Source organism: Paroedura picta, chromosome 9, assembly GCF_049243985.1.
Source record: "Paroedura picta isolate Pp20150507F chromosome 9, Ppicta_v3.0, whole genome shotgun sequence".
Classification (NCBI taxonomy): Eukaryota; Metazoa; Chordata; class Lepidosauria; order Squamata; family Gekkonidae; genus Paroedura; species Paroedura picta.
Genome location: NC_135377.1, coordinates 48,480,468 through 48,495,673, shown reverse-complemented (window position 1 = coordinate 48,495,673; position 15,206 = coordinate 48,480,468). Strand labels below are relative to the sequence as shown.

Genomic DNA, 15,206 nt, shown 5'->3' with positions numbered 1-15,206 from the left:
TTCAGAATTTGAGATAATGATTTATGCAGAGGGAAAATACTCTTATCTATGCATTTTGTATATTAATTAGCTTTCTTGATCAGTTAAATAATAATTTTTACTTTAAGGTGTCTTCTATGGGAGGATGGATGGTGACTTCTCCATATATCTCAAAAACTGTGCAGCCTCAACAAGGGCAATTTGATGGACCTCACCAAATAAGTATTGATAACATAGCAGCTGCAAAATTTCTGAAATCTCCTTATTATTGGTCTGCACCTCAGCCATATCTTGGAAATAAAGTGAGCATTGTGTAACAAGGTTTTAAAATAATTATCCACAATTTATTGCTTTACAACCTGTTTATTTCATATATACAGTACTATGAACATCAAAACTACTGTAACTTTTTCTTGGCCTCCTGTTTGGTTAGAGTACATAAGCATTATTCTTAATCAAATTGCTTTTTTATCTTTTGCCACAAATCATACATTATTTTGATTAATTTTTGCATTAATATTTCTGTCTCTATTCTCTTATTCTTTTCTTTGTTTCCTTATCTGATAATGCTCAAGGACATTGCCCATTTCATTTTCATTTTAAGTTATTATCTTCAAAGGACTTCACTGCTGAAGTGAATCCTTTGGGTATTCTTGGGCAATGTTAGTCTGAGTATCTTAATCTATTGGTATAGTAATGGCAGTAGATGATGGTTTACTAATTGTTTAATGGTTATTTTGCCAATATTTGAACAAGCAAAACACATCAGGTTTCAGCATACCTTGAGATGGGGCTGCTACCAAGGCCCAGGTCTTCTGGTGGGGTCCACTGCCACTGCCCTCACCCATTCAACTCATCTGCAGCTTAGCTGCTTGTTGTGAGCAAAGCTCCCCCACCCATACTTCTAGCTGCACATATTGTCCAGCAGAGCCAGGGAAGAGTGCAAGCACTGGAAGGACCAGAAAATAGCATGTGGGTAAGGGAAGGACAGAGGACTAAGCAATGTGGGAAAAGAATACAGGTGGGTAGGGATGTTTAAGTGGGAGGGCACAACAGCAGGTTTTAGAAGGAAAGGGAGCCCCTGGCCACTCTCTAATCTGGGCCCACTGACACCTGGCTCTGGGCCTGTTTGGAAATCTTATTGATATTATAACAATTTGCAAGTTATGGCTCCATTATAATGTTTTATTCTTCACCATTATGCTGCAAAAGCCTCATGTTTAATGTTAGTTAATTTTTATTTCTTTTATTCCAGCTCACTGCCTTTGGTGGTTACTTGAAATATACTGTGTCTTATGACATTCCTATGGAGATTACAGATAGTGACTTGGTGTCTAATGTAGATGTTATTATTCAGGTAATTTACATTTGGCATAGACTCTATAGCTGGGAATTGAATAGTATGAAAGTTTGAAGGGTTTCGTTCTATATTTGGGTATTGGTTTTTGTTTTGTTTTGTTTTTTGTTTTGTTTTCTGGTAGCAGCCCATTCTGCCTTTTAGAATAACCTCTGGAGGGGCATTTTTGAATAATCACTGAAAGCTGACACTGGGACGACGAAGGGACAGTTCTTTGTATCTTAATCTTTTGCTTTGATGATGTTGTTTTGGTTTTTTTGAAGGGTACTTTGAAAATTTTCTGAAAGAAAAATTCAGAGCTGTGTGTAGGTGTTTTAAATTATATAAGCTGAATATCTGGTTAACATTAAAATATATTTTTCCTATCATTTCAGGGTAATGGGCATATTTTGTGTACAAGATCTGAGGGATTGTCTTTGCAACCATATGAGGAGTATTCTAATACTGTGAAGTTGGTATCTGAAAACTTCATTGATTTGAACACAAAAAAGTTAATAGATCGAGATGTACTCCTGACAGTTTTAGCAAATGTTACACGTCTTCTGCTCAGGGCCAATTACAACACTGCAAAAAAGGCTGTATACAGGTAAAATGATGATGATAATCATAATAATCTTTATTTTCCTATTCTCACTTTTCCACAAGGGTCAGGGCTGGTAACATCATTTATAAATACATTAAAATGCATTAAGATTATAAAACCATAAAGGTAAAGGTATCTCCTGTGCAAGCACGGAGTCATGCCTGACCCTTGGGGTGATGCCCTCTAGTGTTTTCATGGCAGGCTCAATACCGGGTGGTTGGCCAGTGCCGTCCCCAGTCATTACCATTTACCCCCCCAGCAAGCTGGGTACTCATTTTACCAACCTCGGGAGGATGGAAGGCTGAGTCAACCTTGAGCCGGCTGCTGGGATCAAACTCCCAGCCTCATGGGCAGAGCTTTCAGACGGCTGCCTTACCACTCTGCACCACAAGAGGCTCTTATTATAAAACCATAATTAACAGTAAAACAGTACCAGTAGACCCTCTGCTGCCAATTAATATTATATATTAATATAACATTAGATATTGGCTGTTAAAATATTATGGGGGTATCCATATTTGGGGAGACACATCTTCCCATGATGTCCTGATGGATTTTGAGTTCTTCTATTTGAGTACGATTAATGAAAATGAAAAGGTCAGGAAAAGAGTCTTCATTTATTTATTCTCTTTATTTTCTAAGAGCAAAATTCTTGTCTAATTTTACCTACATGAACACTAAATATTTTTGTATGGAAAAAGATGTGTTCCACTGTTTTGCAGAGTATTGGTCCTCTTTTTAAGAACTTAGATTGCAAGATTTCCCTTATTTATGTGGCATCCCGTAAGACAGAGCATTGTGCCTTGTTACAGAATTATACAGCTTCACAGGGAGCTGAGTAGCTCAGAATACTCATGTTCTACAGAAATATATACCTGATACTGAAATTGTATTCTGCCAGGCTTAGAGCTCTTTCTGTATGCCTTCTCACATATTTGTCCAATAACTGCTTATTTCATATTGAAGGGGAAACAAATAAGCAAAAGCACACACCAACTTGTGATTTTAAAAAATCGGCTTGGCATGGCATATGCAGTGTTGACAAAGCAGCTCATTTATAAAAGATCACTTGCTGAGCAAGAAGGATGACCCTTCCTTTTTTGCAGACTAGTAGGCCTTTAAGTTGGGAAGTCTGTGCATCTGAATTCTAATGAGCTGACATTTTGTTTAATCATTGTTCTGCTTTAGACTTTGTGGAACAATGGGGCTCTCTATGATGAAATCTTGGAGGGTTTTTTCCTCCATTTGGGCGCACATCTGTTCAGCAGTCATTTCCAAATACTGCAGAAATATTATATTAGTAAGAGTTTGAATACAGAAAAAATATTAGAGATGATGCGCTTGGGAGTTCCATACATCTGTGAGTTCCTTGGATAACAACACATTATACAATTTTGTAAAGTCTCAGTTCTCATTTATGATAAAAGCAACACTTCAGTCATGAAAATCTTTGGAATATTTCATCTTTACCCACTGAAGATTGTGAGACAATAGACATTAAATTACAAAGACATGTTTCCTGTTGAAAATGAACAAGGAAGAGGTTGTGGATTTGCAAAGTCTATTAGGCCTTTGAATGTCTTCTGATATGCACGTTCCCAGTCAATCACCATTATTATCATAAATAAACTGAAGATATGAGGATCTATGCAGCCAGTTCTGCACTGGCGGAAAAGACTGAGAGGGCAGTCATATGGAAGTGGGGCAAATCTCAACTTCCACATGACACAGTGCCCCCTCTCAGGCCTGCCATGAATCAGGCCCTCAGTTGCCCTGGGCTAAGGATACACAGATTCTTCTCTTAGCTGCTGCTGGGGCCAACAGGACCTGTCCTGCAGCAGGCCCATGTGGATGGAAGAGCTGGGCCTTCCAGGCCTGGCTCCTCCATGTCTTATGGTGGCCCAGAGGAGGCAAAGAATTCCCCAGTCAGCTTTGTGGTGCTTTGCTGCGCTGCTGGATGGACCAGGGCATAAAAAGCACTTGATGGGCCCTCTCTGTGCCATGAAACTATAACACCACTGTTTTGTTTCCCAGGGGGAGACATTTCAGCTCCAGAGTGGATCCAGCGCTGCAATGTGTCCCCACAGTAAACTGCGGAGCTATATGCTCCACAGCAGTGCATCACTGGCAGCCCAGCATGGTTCCCGCCATGCAGAATGGGCCTGCTTGTATGGGCCTCCCTCACCCCCCCCCCCGCTTTCTGTTCTCCCTCATCCCCACAGAGATTGAAGAGGGACCTATTCAATAACCAGTTCATTTTGATGTGTAAATACAGCTGCCTTAATACATGGAGGCTTGTTTCTTTCCGGGTGATAGGAGTTTTAAATCAGGATTATATTCTGTCATGTGTAAGGCTGCTTTCATACACGTTGGATAATGTACCTCCAGTGTACTTAAGTCGTTCTTTGCAATTGTCTGCAAATGATTGCTAAATGTCATGTGAAGTCTATTATCAAAGATGTACGAGAACTTAGTCAATTGAGAATGTCTGTGGTGTATTATATACATCCAATAGAAAGGTGATGATTGGTGTTATAGTACTAAGGTAGTAGAATGGACTGAAACTCTTCAGGCTTAGAAGTGAGGGATGGTATTTTTCAAAGTTACCTTGTGTTAATAATTCCCTTTGAGTAGGAAGTACTTGGGGAAACAATAAAATGTGAACCCTCATGTGACATAGAACTCCAGCTCTCCCTAAGAGCAGCCAGTGGAATCTAATGGAACATTGAGTGCAGAGAGACAGAATCATTGAGAAGGGTTAAACAGTGGATAATCCAGAGAACAGCTGGATAACAGCTTACAGCTCTGAGTTAGGGAGAGCCAGAACAGTCACTGGCTGAAGACAAGGTATCTAGAAAAAGGAATCAATTAGAATTCAGAAATTTTAAGAACTGAGAAATATAATATTTATGGACCACTCCCCTATTGTGTTAAACCATCAATAAAAATTAACTCATTTGGTTTGTGTTAACCCTTCTGACTGAATGCCTGTTGTCTTAAGGAAAGAAACACACATAAACAAACAGACATCTGGAAAGCCTTGACTGCTAGACATGTCCATATCTGTGAATGGATATCTGGCAGGATAAAGAGAAAAACAGTATTGAGTTCCCAACCCCAACAACCCTGACAAGTGTCAGGGTGAGGGAAGGGTGACTAAGATCCATTATGCATGGGCTGGAATGCCTGTGCTGGTGGTGGCAGGGCTTCATGGAAAAATCCCAATAATGCACGCCGCTGCCACCGCCAGCCCAGGCATGTCCTGGCCCAGGCCCTCGGAAGACCCACATTAACAAAACACAGGTTCTTTCAGAGTCCCAGGACTCTGGAGGGTACAGGTGAAGGCCAAGCTGCCTCCCCATTCTGTTGCTTGTATAGACAATGCCTGCGACTATCTCAGAGACTCCAGTATCTAGTCTAGGGATATTTGTGTTGTGGAGAAAAAATGCATGGGGGAAAAAATTAAGATAATAGGATGGTTAAATCCATGGAAAGTGCCTTGTCCTTTACAACTGAACATAAATCTGAGTTTACTGTCTTTCCTTGGCCCATGCTTCCTTATTTTTGAGAAATAGGCAAAGGATTCTGCTTCTCAGGTAGGTTTGATGTTGAAATATTACAAAACTTCAGTTTATATTGCGCTACATTTAGAATTTCAGAATACTTATTACAAAAGCAAATATATTTAATTAATAAGTGCATGTATATATAGTTAACAAAATATAGTTTTGCTCTTAGCTATATGGATTTTCAAAACATATATGTTGCTGTTTTTCTATAGATTGAGTGCTGTCACTTTGGATACAGCAAATGTTAATCTCATAGATTTAACTTCTGCTATGGATGTGGAATATTGTGAATGTCCTCAAGGTTACTCTGGGATCTCTTGTGAGGTAATTTATCATACTTTCACGTGTCTGGGTAAGCATTTATTAATATAGTGTCAAATACAAAATTGTCTTTTAGGTTGGAGTTTTTAAAAATATAGATAGTGGAACAAAGTTTTTCAGTGAATTTTTGCTGTTGCATATATTCCACTTACTGCAAAATAACTTGCTCCACATTTTTACTTCAAATAACTAAGGGACATAGGACATTTGGAAATTGTCCTGATTATTTTTATAACTGGAATCTTACAGTCATTAGCCATTGTTTTCCTTTGTCAAAACAGCAGTAACAAAGCTCTGTTTCTTTATGGACTATTGACTTTATTAGTTACAAATAAACAAGCCCTATTATCAGTTTGGTAGAGAATTCTCGTTATGGAAAAAGAAAAGATTGCCAAAAAGGCTCCCACTGTGAGGTCAAAAAAGGAGACCACAATGAAGGAAAAACCTCTGCAGCGCAGAGCTCCAGGCATGGGAGACGAGCCAGAAAGGGACTGAACATCATCAGTCACTGCTATGAGCAAGGCAGAGCAATCTGAAACTTTGGATCTCTCTCTTGCTTCTGCCACCAAATGCTGCACAAAGGCCTCAGTAGTACACAGCAGCCCACAACTGCAGAAGGGACAGGAGCACAAAGGGAGCACCCTCTCCACCTGATCTGTTTCATAGGAGGGCAAACTTGTCTCCCACAAGCACAATCCTAAAAAAAATTATGTACACCCTGAATTAACAGATGGATAGCACAGAAAAAAACAGATTATCTGCATTGGCCAAGCTCACTGGAAGGGAGTTTAAGAGACTGTCAAAAAGGCTATTGGTCTTCCCATTCCAAGGGCTTTTCTGCACACCATATATGAAATGCTTATCTGGTGAAGATGCTACATTTTTGCTGCAGATGCATCCTAGGATACCATGCATTTCTACAAAGGTGCAGGCAGCAAATGTAAGAAACACTGGATCCTCTATAAGAACCCAATCTATCCATGGAGAAATTCTCTGGTAGGTTGCTCTTTGGGAACATGCCTTAGACAAGGTCCTGGTAGAAAGGAAAGAGTTGAAGAAAACTATGCCATTTACCTTTGTCTCAAAGGGAAAAGAAAACAAAGGGAAGGCCTGGATTAAAAAAAGAATTGTGACAATTATGTAAGCTTTATGTTTTATTTGCTCTTGTTTTTCCAGTCATGTCTTCCTGGATACTACCGAGTAAGTGGAATACTCTTCGGTGGAATTTGCCTGCCATGTAACTGCAACAATCATGCAAGTGAATGTGATATTCATGGTGTTTGTTTGGTAAGTGGACTCTTCATTTCACTTCTCCAATACTATTGTATAAGGTAGGATCCTGTGAATCTGTTCTGCTAGCAGTACCCCTTACTCTGGTGCAAAGAATTTTCTGCTAATGTCAGAGGTTCTTCCATTGTGGAAAACCTCTGTTGCTGGAGGAAGTCTCCTAATGCTGCAGAAAAGTGCCAGTCTCCAGGACAAAGTTCTGAAGACAATTCAGATTTTTGAATCTTTGGCATTTTCATAATCCTTTGCAAACAGGCAGAGCAGGAACATCTTATCCATTTCTGTTACTAACTGTTGAATAAGACATATTAAAGAAATTAAATGTGTGGCATGCATAACTGAAGTAACAGTGCAAACCTGAACGTTGTATTAAAACTGGTGGACCCTGTAATCTTTCTCATTCAGGCTAGTATTAAAATTATTATGCATCTGAACAGAGCTAATGTTACACAATTGCATTTCTTTTACCTATTGTGCTGCATGTCCACTTGACTTCTACAGTAGAAAGGCAGCGTTTCCTAATTTTTTTAAATGACAATATTATAAATGTGGTCTTGCCACTCACTGCTGGCTGCAACATAACAGCCAGGGGGCGGGCAGAAGGGGACAGGGCAGGCTGGCCATAGCAAGGTTTGGCACAGGTATTCACTGGCTAGGGGCCGCATGTCCAACCTGGCGAACCCCATGCTGGGGTGAAGGTGGCTGAAACAGGTTCTCTATTTAAAGGGCTGCCCCTATGTTTGGCCCCTCTTCCTGGCAGCCAGCAGCATTACTTCCTACCTACCCTCCCTGTTTTTGGACTCTTCAGCTGGGTGTTTCTTTAATTGCTAGGGTATCTCTGTTCTGTCACAGCTGGCAGTTTGAGGGGCAGAGCAGTTTTGGGGACAGTCTGAGTCTGCGCACCAGACTTGCCTGCGCACCAGACTTGTGCACCAGACTTGCCTGGCAGGGGGCCTTCTTAAGAGGCTGGATGGAAGCTGAGTATGGCCTGCCCCACTAGGACATCCTGGTGGGCTCATATTTCCAGGTGGCAGAGGGTTCCATTTAGAGTCATGTGTCCACTGGCATCCACCATCTGTCACCTACCAGGGTTGTTCCCAGCTGGCTGGATTGCAATGTGCTACTTGCTGACCATGTGCTTCAGCTGTAAAGGGGGTCACTGGGAGCAGAGTTCCCGGGAGTTCACATACTACCAGAAAACTGTTCCCCCCATGCTGCGCTCTTCTCCTGCTTACAATAAAGCTGTGTCCTTATTTACTGCACTGACTGTGTCTGAGTAGTCTTTTCAGCCCACTCTTGCCTCCCTGCTATGCAATGTTCTGAATTCTTTTGATTGATTTAGTTTGGTTAAAATAAGGCAACTAATGTATGAAGGGACATACATTAATTGTTTCTCCTGACCTGGAAATGTGTATATATATTGTCCATGGCCTGAAGTTCATAAGCATTAGAGAAGCTATGTTAGATCAGGCCAAAGGCCCTTCCAGACCTGGTGTCACATAGTGGTCAGAACTTAGGTACCACCAGGAAGTCCATCAGAGTGGCCCAAACTACAGAAGCCCTCCTAGACCCATTATGCACGGGGGGAATAACGCACATTCGGGGTGGAATGGCGGTGACTAAAATCACCGATAACGCACAGAGCCGGCTGCAACTGGCCGCAGCTTCGGTGCATGCTGCCGAAAAAGCCGCGTCAGCGAAACGCGGAAGAAAGCGCAGCTTCCGGGTGACCGGGGCGCAACCAGAAGCGGCGCCGGGATCGCCGCGTGCATAATCGGTTACTCTGGGTTTTGCCGCTGTCGTGCCACCTCCCGTGCATAACCGATGTGCTTCGTGTCTTTCCCCTCCGCGTTTTCCATGTGACCTGAAATCGCCGTTTCGGCGGCCGTGCATAATGGGCCCTTGTGTTGCCTCCAGAGCACCAAGAATACAGAGCATCACTTCCCCAGATATTGTGTTCCATTTGTAACTTGTGGCTACTAGCCAATGATGGACCTCTGCTGCATATGTTTATCCAAATCCCTTTGAAGCTGTCCATGGCCATAGCTGCTGCCATTTCTTGCAGCAGCCTTCTTTGTTTCTTTGTGTCTGTTCTTTGAATCCTAATGCTGCATGTCAGTTCATGCTGGGCTTGCTCTGAGAATGAAAATCCTATTCAGAATTAAGTCTCAGAATGTGTCTTGTATGTTTCACAGGGTTGCAAACATAACACCACAGGGCATTCTTGTGATCAGTGTTTGCCTGGATTCTATGGAGTATCTTCCAGGGGAACCCCAGAGGACTGCCAGCCATGTGCCTGTCCACTGAAAATTGCTACAAACAAGTAAGTTGCTAATTGAAAGTATCACATTTCAGCAGTATCATGCAAGCATGGTCAATAAGAAATGGGAAGGAAAAAATAATCTGCAGAGGTGGTGACACATAATGAAAATTCTGCTCAGCCCTTCAGAAAAGAGAGTTTTTGTATGTCATAGATTAGAAACTGGAAATTTACTAATATTTTTGGAATATAAACTATCCCCCCGGAATTTCTTATAAAGATGATTTTGTTCTAATATTAAAACTGATGATGAGTGTTATAATGTTAGAACTAGTTAGTGTAGGCTATTCGTGTTAATAAAATTCATTCAAGTTAAGCTCTTGTTCAGATGCTGGTTTCCAATGCAGTCCAGCAAATGCCCACGTAAAGGATTGTGTGAGTGCCATATTTCAAATATTTCACAGTAGAGCTTTTGCTAAAGATACAAATTCTTTGGCTAAGTATGTAGCACTAATTGTATAACTCTCTGTGGTCACCCATCACCAAGTATTACAATGATTCCACCATAATCATGATAATTAATGACAACAATTACTGCCATGAACACATGGAATATATGTGAATTTGTGCCTGTAGCTTTGAAACTAGTGTGAAGATAATCCTTGAAATATTGATTTAAGTTTCAGTCCTACCTGTCACTTGGATAATGAAGGTGAAGTTATCTGTGATAAATGCCCTGCGGGCTATGCAGGCAGCAAGTGTGAAAGGTATGAACATTGAACACCACACCAGTTTTGTTCTCAGCCAAACTTCTTTGTGTCTGATCAGACGTTTGTGTGTGTGCAGGGAGGCCATGAAATGCAGGTTTGCTTGGTTCCTATTTTAGGATTTGTTCTCAAAATACATCAGTCCCATTCCAGCAATGGGTTCTTATGACTAGAGCTGAACAGAAAAATGGAATCGGAGTTTTGGATGGAAATAACAATTTTGCAATCACATGCAGATGAGGTTTTGTAAATTTGCTGCACTTGGATAGTATCAACATAGAATAATCAACTTTAGATATGACAAATCTTGAGTCAAATCTCTAGTAGTCTACATACAGTCTTATGAGATATTGTAAATATTATGAGACTAGATTTAAAGCCCATTTCACATGCAAATGAAATGGGCGCTAGATGGCCTGGGAGAAGGCCTACCCCCCACCTGTGGCTCTCTGGAGCCTTCTCCCCACCCGTGGCTCTCTGGCAGAAGGCTCTGTCGAGCCATCTCCCGGCCGGCATGGAGGGGACTTTGCAAGGTCTTCTCCACGCCATCTGGGAGAAGGCTGGCCGGCCCACCCCCCACCCGAGGCTCTGTCGAGCCTTCTCCCGGCTGGCGGAGCGGCCTCGCCGCGTCTCCGATGCGGCGAGGCCGCTCTGCCGGCCGGGACAAGGCGGCGCAGCCCACCACTCACCCGTGGCTGTCTGGAGCAGCCAGGCAGATTCCCTGGGCAGGTGAAGCAGCCAATGGGGAGCTGCGCTTTGCGTGGCTCCCCATTGGCTGCTTGGGGCAGGATGGACACTCGGAGGAGCCGCTTCGCAGCTCCTGATTGGCCCCTCCGAGTTTTTATCCCGGACAGGGCCCGCCCTAACTCCTCCCACACAGCCCTTACTGCTTTATTCAGTCCGTGGCGCTCCGCTCCACGGGGCTGTTTAAAGATATTTTTAAAGCAATTTTATTTGCCTTCCTGTTTTTCATCTTCTAGCCTATTGTTTCCATTACATATTTGGTTTTCATCTCCAAAACCATAGGTTCCAATGATGGTTTGATCAAACTCCCAAGACAAGACAAGCCTACATCTCTCCCAAATAATTAAGGGTTAAGCTAGATGGGAGATATCCCTGTTCAGGATTTTACACAATTTAATTTAAAATAAGAAGCAGTTGTAGGGGAACTACTGCATTGGCACAACCATACTGGGGGTGGAGAATGGTGATATTGCTATACTGTTTATTTACCTATTTATTTTCTTCCTCATAAGGCCATCAAAGCAGCTAACAAATTAAGAGCATGCATAGTAAAATTGCACCTGGAAAACATTAGAACTAAGCAAAAAAAATCATTAAATCAACTAAAGCCAGAACTAAAATACACATAAAAAACCCAATAGTAAACATATTGGGCAGGAAGGAGGGATACTTAAGAGGATGCCAATTTTGTTTAATTGTCTTCACCTCTGGTGGAAGATAGCAATGAAAAAGGAATATCTATGGGGAGAGAGTTCTTTTGTTGCCACAACCAAGACGTCCTCCTCCCAGGTTGCCACTAATTTATTCTCTGAAGCCGGAGCACCCAAAGAAGGGCCTCAGAAACATGAGTGCATTGGTTGGATACATTTATAAGGAATTAGGCGGTCTTTCAGATATGTCAGTCCCAAACCATATAGAGCTTTAAAGGTCAACACCAGCACCTTGAATTGTACCCAGAAACAGATTGGGAGCTCAAGACTGGAGTAATATCGTCTTTACAACCCATTCTAGTCACCGTCCAGTAGCATTCTGGAGCATCCTGAATGAACTGTTCAAACACTTTTGAAGGTCAGCCCAAGGTAGAGTGCATGGCAATAATCTTATAAAGATGTAACCAGGGCTTTCACCACAGTGGCCAGATCTTTTCTGCCCGGGAGTAGCAGCAGCTGGCTAACCAATTGAATCTTGTAAAAGCACACTGCTTAACCAACCACATTTAGTTTTGTAACCATTTCATAAAAATGAGGGCAATTCTTTCTGGCTTACCTTTCATTCTATATAGGCTGTCACTTTTGCACTCCTAACAAAAAGCACTCAAAAGGGAGATCATCCTGTGCACTTTACGCTCATGTTATGTTTTCAATAGTCAGACATTATTTTCAATTCATTGTGCAGATGTGCAAATGGGTACTATGGTAACCCTTTGGTGCCTGGACAGTCATGCATGCCTTGTGACTGCAATGACAATGTAGACTCAATGGAAGATGGCTACTGTAATTCACTCACAGGAGAGTGCTTAAAGTGCATTGGAAATACTGCAGGATTTCACTGTGAAAAGTGTGCAGATGGGTTCTTTGGCGATGCAGTAACCAGTAAAGACTGCCATGGTGAGTTGATACTGTTAAATTAACCTGTCAAGAATTTGTGTACATGTAGCATAGTTGCTTAATACCATGTACCAAAATAATACATCATACACAATGCATTCTCAGCTAATACATTTGAGAATATGAATGAATTGGTAAATAAACTGATAATTGTATCTCCTGTAAGGTATGTATAGCCTCATGTTTTGTGATGTTGTTCCAATAAACTTCTTGAGCATGTTTGCTCCAATTTGCAAGTTAGCTCATTTCTATAAAGGGATAAAGGACTGTTATTTATTTATTTTTATTTATTTATTCATATTTATATACCGCCCTCCCCGAAGGCTCAGGGCAGTTTATATATAACTGAAACTGTACATGAAACCATACATATAATAACATTCATATTGTTAATTGATAAACTGGGTGGCAGTATAACATAACAGTATAACGTAAACAGTAGTAACTCAAACAGGTCCAGAAGTCTTAGTGGGTTTTTGGGGGGAGGGAGGGGGCAGGGGCCCTGCAGATGTTGGTTGGTTGGCCTGGCCTTAGTCAAATGCCTGGTGGAAGAGCTCCCTTTTGCAGGCCCTGCGGAACTGTTTTAGTTCCGTCAGGGCCCTGATCTCCTCTGGGAGCTCATTCCACCAGGTAAGGGCCAGGACAGAGAAAGCTCTGGCCCTAGTCGAGGCCAGGCGAACTTCTTTTGGGCCAGGAACCATTAGCCGGTTACTGGCGGCGGAGCGTAAAGCTCTTTTGGGGGCATAGGCAGGGAGGCGGTTCCTCAGGTACACTGGGCCCTGACCACGTATGCCCTTGACAGTAATTACCAATACCTTTAACCTGGAATTCCACTGGCAACCATTGCAATTGATGAAGGATGGGCCGGATGTGGAATCTCCACGGTGTCGCTGTGAGGATCCTGGCCGCTGCATTTTGGACCAGCTGTAGTTTCCAGGTCAAGGCTAAGGACAGGCCTGCATAGAGTTATTTGAACTATAGGTTTAGAATCAGTGAATGATATATTCTTTACTGTTGTCTTCATGGTTTGGTTCAATGTGCATAAGCATGCAAGGGAGAGGAGGTCCTTCATCTCACGATTCTTCTCCTTCTCTGCTGTTCTCACGCATTGCACTTGAATTACACATTAAACTCTTGATTGCCATTACATCAGAAATGGCAAACTATTGCTTCTGCCCCAAGTCCTTCACTTGGGGATTTGAGCTGAAGGCTTTACATTGACTTACAGATCTGACAGAGCAAAACCCTGGGAGGTTAAAGTTTTTCCCCCCCACCCTCTGTTTACTGATATGGCCACTCGGGAATATACTCTCTTATCCAGGCAGTTAACCTTTTCTGTGTGCCTTTATCAAGTCTCATTGCTCTCATAAGCGAGGCAGGTACTTGGAAATACAAACTGCTGGACTTTGAGACTCTATCTAGGCCCATGTCCAGCTTTGAACTTTGCTGTAAATGTCCAGGAATGTGATTTGATGATTAATCCAAGCAAGTGAGCAACCTGTTCTCCATGTGGAATCCAATAATTTTGCAATCTATTCTACTACTTTATGGAACTATCATTTTAAGTAGGCTAAATGCCTCATGTACAATACATAAGTTTACTTCAGTTTCAAGAGTCTTGTGTCTTTTGGGGATTCATAGAATGTTGTTAATTTTCTCAGTACACGTCTGATTGTAGAACCAGATGTGTTTTAATAATATAGTCCATGATTATTTAGATGTGATCCTGAAGCAGAAGAAAGTTCTACACAACAACTAATAATTACTTTGCCCCAATAACTTTTAGTTTTTTCTTCATTTTGTTTTTTATATGCGTAAGCTTGCGAGTGCCATCTGAACAGCTCTGTTTCTAACATCTGCCATCATGAGACTGGTTTGTGCCAATGCAAGCCAAATGTAGTAGGACAAAAATGTGATAAGTGCTTGGTAAGCTTTATTAATACTGTAATTTCTATTTATACCCTTGCCAAAGTTTTTGTGTTGGTTGACTTGCTTGCAATCTTGACATAGTATCTTGACACAGTATATCCACAATGCATTCGGGGAGGGAAGGCGGCACATTGTAGCCCGGTCTTGCCAGAAGTTAAGTAGAATTGGAAGGAAGACAACCAAAGAGGGCTATGCAGAGGAAGGCAATGGCAAACCATCTGTGCTTTTGCCTTGAAAGCCTCTTGCTGGGGTTGTCATAACTTGGCTATACTTTGTTGCCATTTTACACACACACACACAATGCTGTCAGGTCATGTAGGTCTACTGCAATTCTCATAAAGTCCCATCTTACATATTTTTGGAAACTTTCTGCCCTTCAAAGCACTGACTCAGATTAACACATCTGAATTTTGTGTTTTTCCTTGTTCTGTTAGACAATTGCAGGGTAGTCATAGGCCCATTATGCACGGCCGCCGAAACGTCGATTTTGGGTCACATGGAAAACGCGGAGGGGGAAGACGCGATGCACACTGGTTATGCACGGGGCGGGGTGCGACGGCAGCAAAACCCAGAGTAACCGATTATGCGTGCGGCGATTGGGGCGTCGCTTCTCGTTGCGCCCCGGTCACCCAGAAGCTGCACTTTCTTCCGCGTTTCGCAAACGCGGCTTTTTCGGCAGCATGCACCAAAGCTGCGGCCGGTTGCAGCCGGCTCCGTGCATTATCGGTGATTTTAGTCGCCGCCATTCCACCCCGAATGTGCGCTAAAACCCCCGTGCATAATGGGTCATTCTGGTCCATAAA

The 15,206-nt window shown here is 42.2% G+C and overlaps 1 protein-coding gene across 2 annotated transcripts in view; it reads left to right on the top strand.

The window, feature by feature from the left end:
- The window catches only part of LAMA1 (laminin subunit alpha 1), a 107,481-nt gene that overhangs the window by 30,798 nt on the left and 61,477 nt on the right, over positions 1-15,206 (top strand). For both annotated transcript variants that reach the window (XM_077352744.1, XM_077352743.1), the window contains exons 12-20: positions 108-281; positions 1,235-1,336; positions 1,711-1,922; positions 5,701-5,812; positions 6,986-7,096; positions 9,292-9,419; positions 10,037-10,123; positions 12,263-12,474; positions 14,294-14,400. In XM_077352744.1, coding sequence (XP_077208859.1) covers positions 108-281; positions 1,235-1,336; positions 1,711-1,922; positions 5,701-5,812; positions 6,986-7,096; positions 9,292-9,419; positions 10,037-10,123; positions 12,263-12,474; positions 14,294-14,400 — 1,245 coding nt within the window. The remainder of the gene's footprint in view (positions 1-107; positions 282-1,234; positions 1,337-1,710; positions 1,923-5,700; positions 5,813-6,985; positions 7,097-9,291; positions 9,420-10,036; positions 10,124-12,262; positions 12,475-14,293; positions 14,401-15,206) is intronic.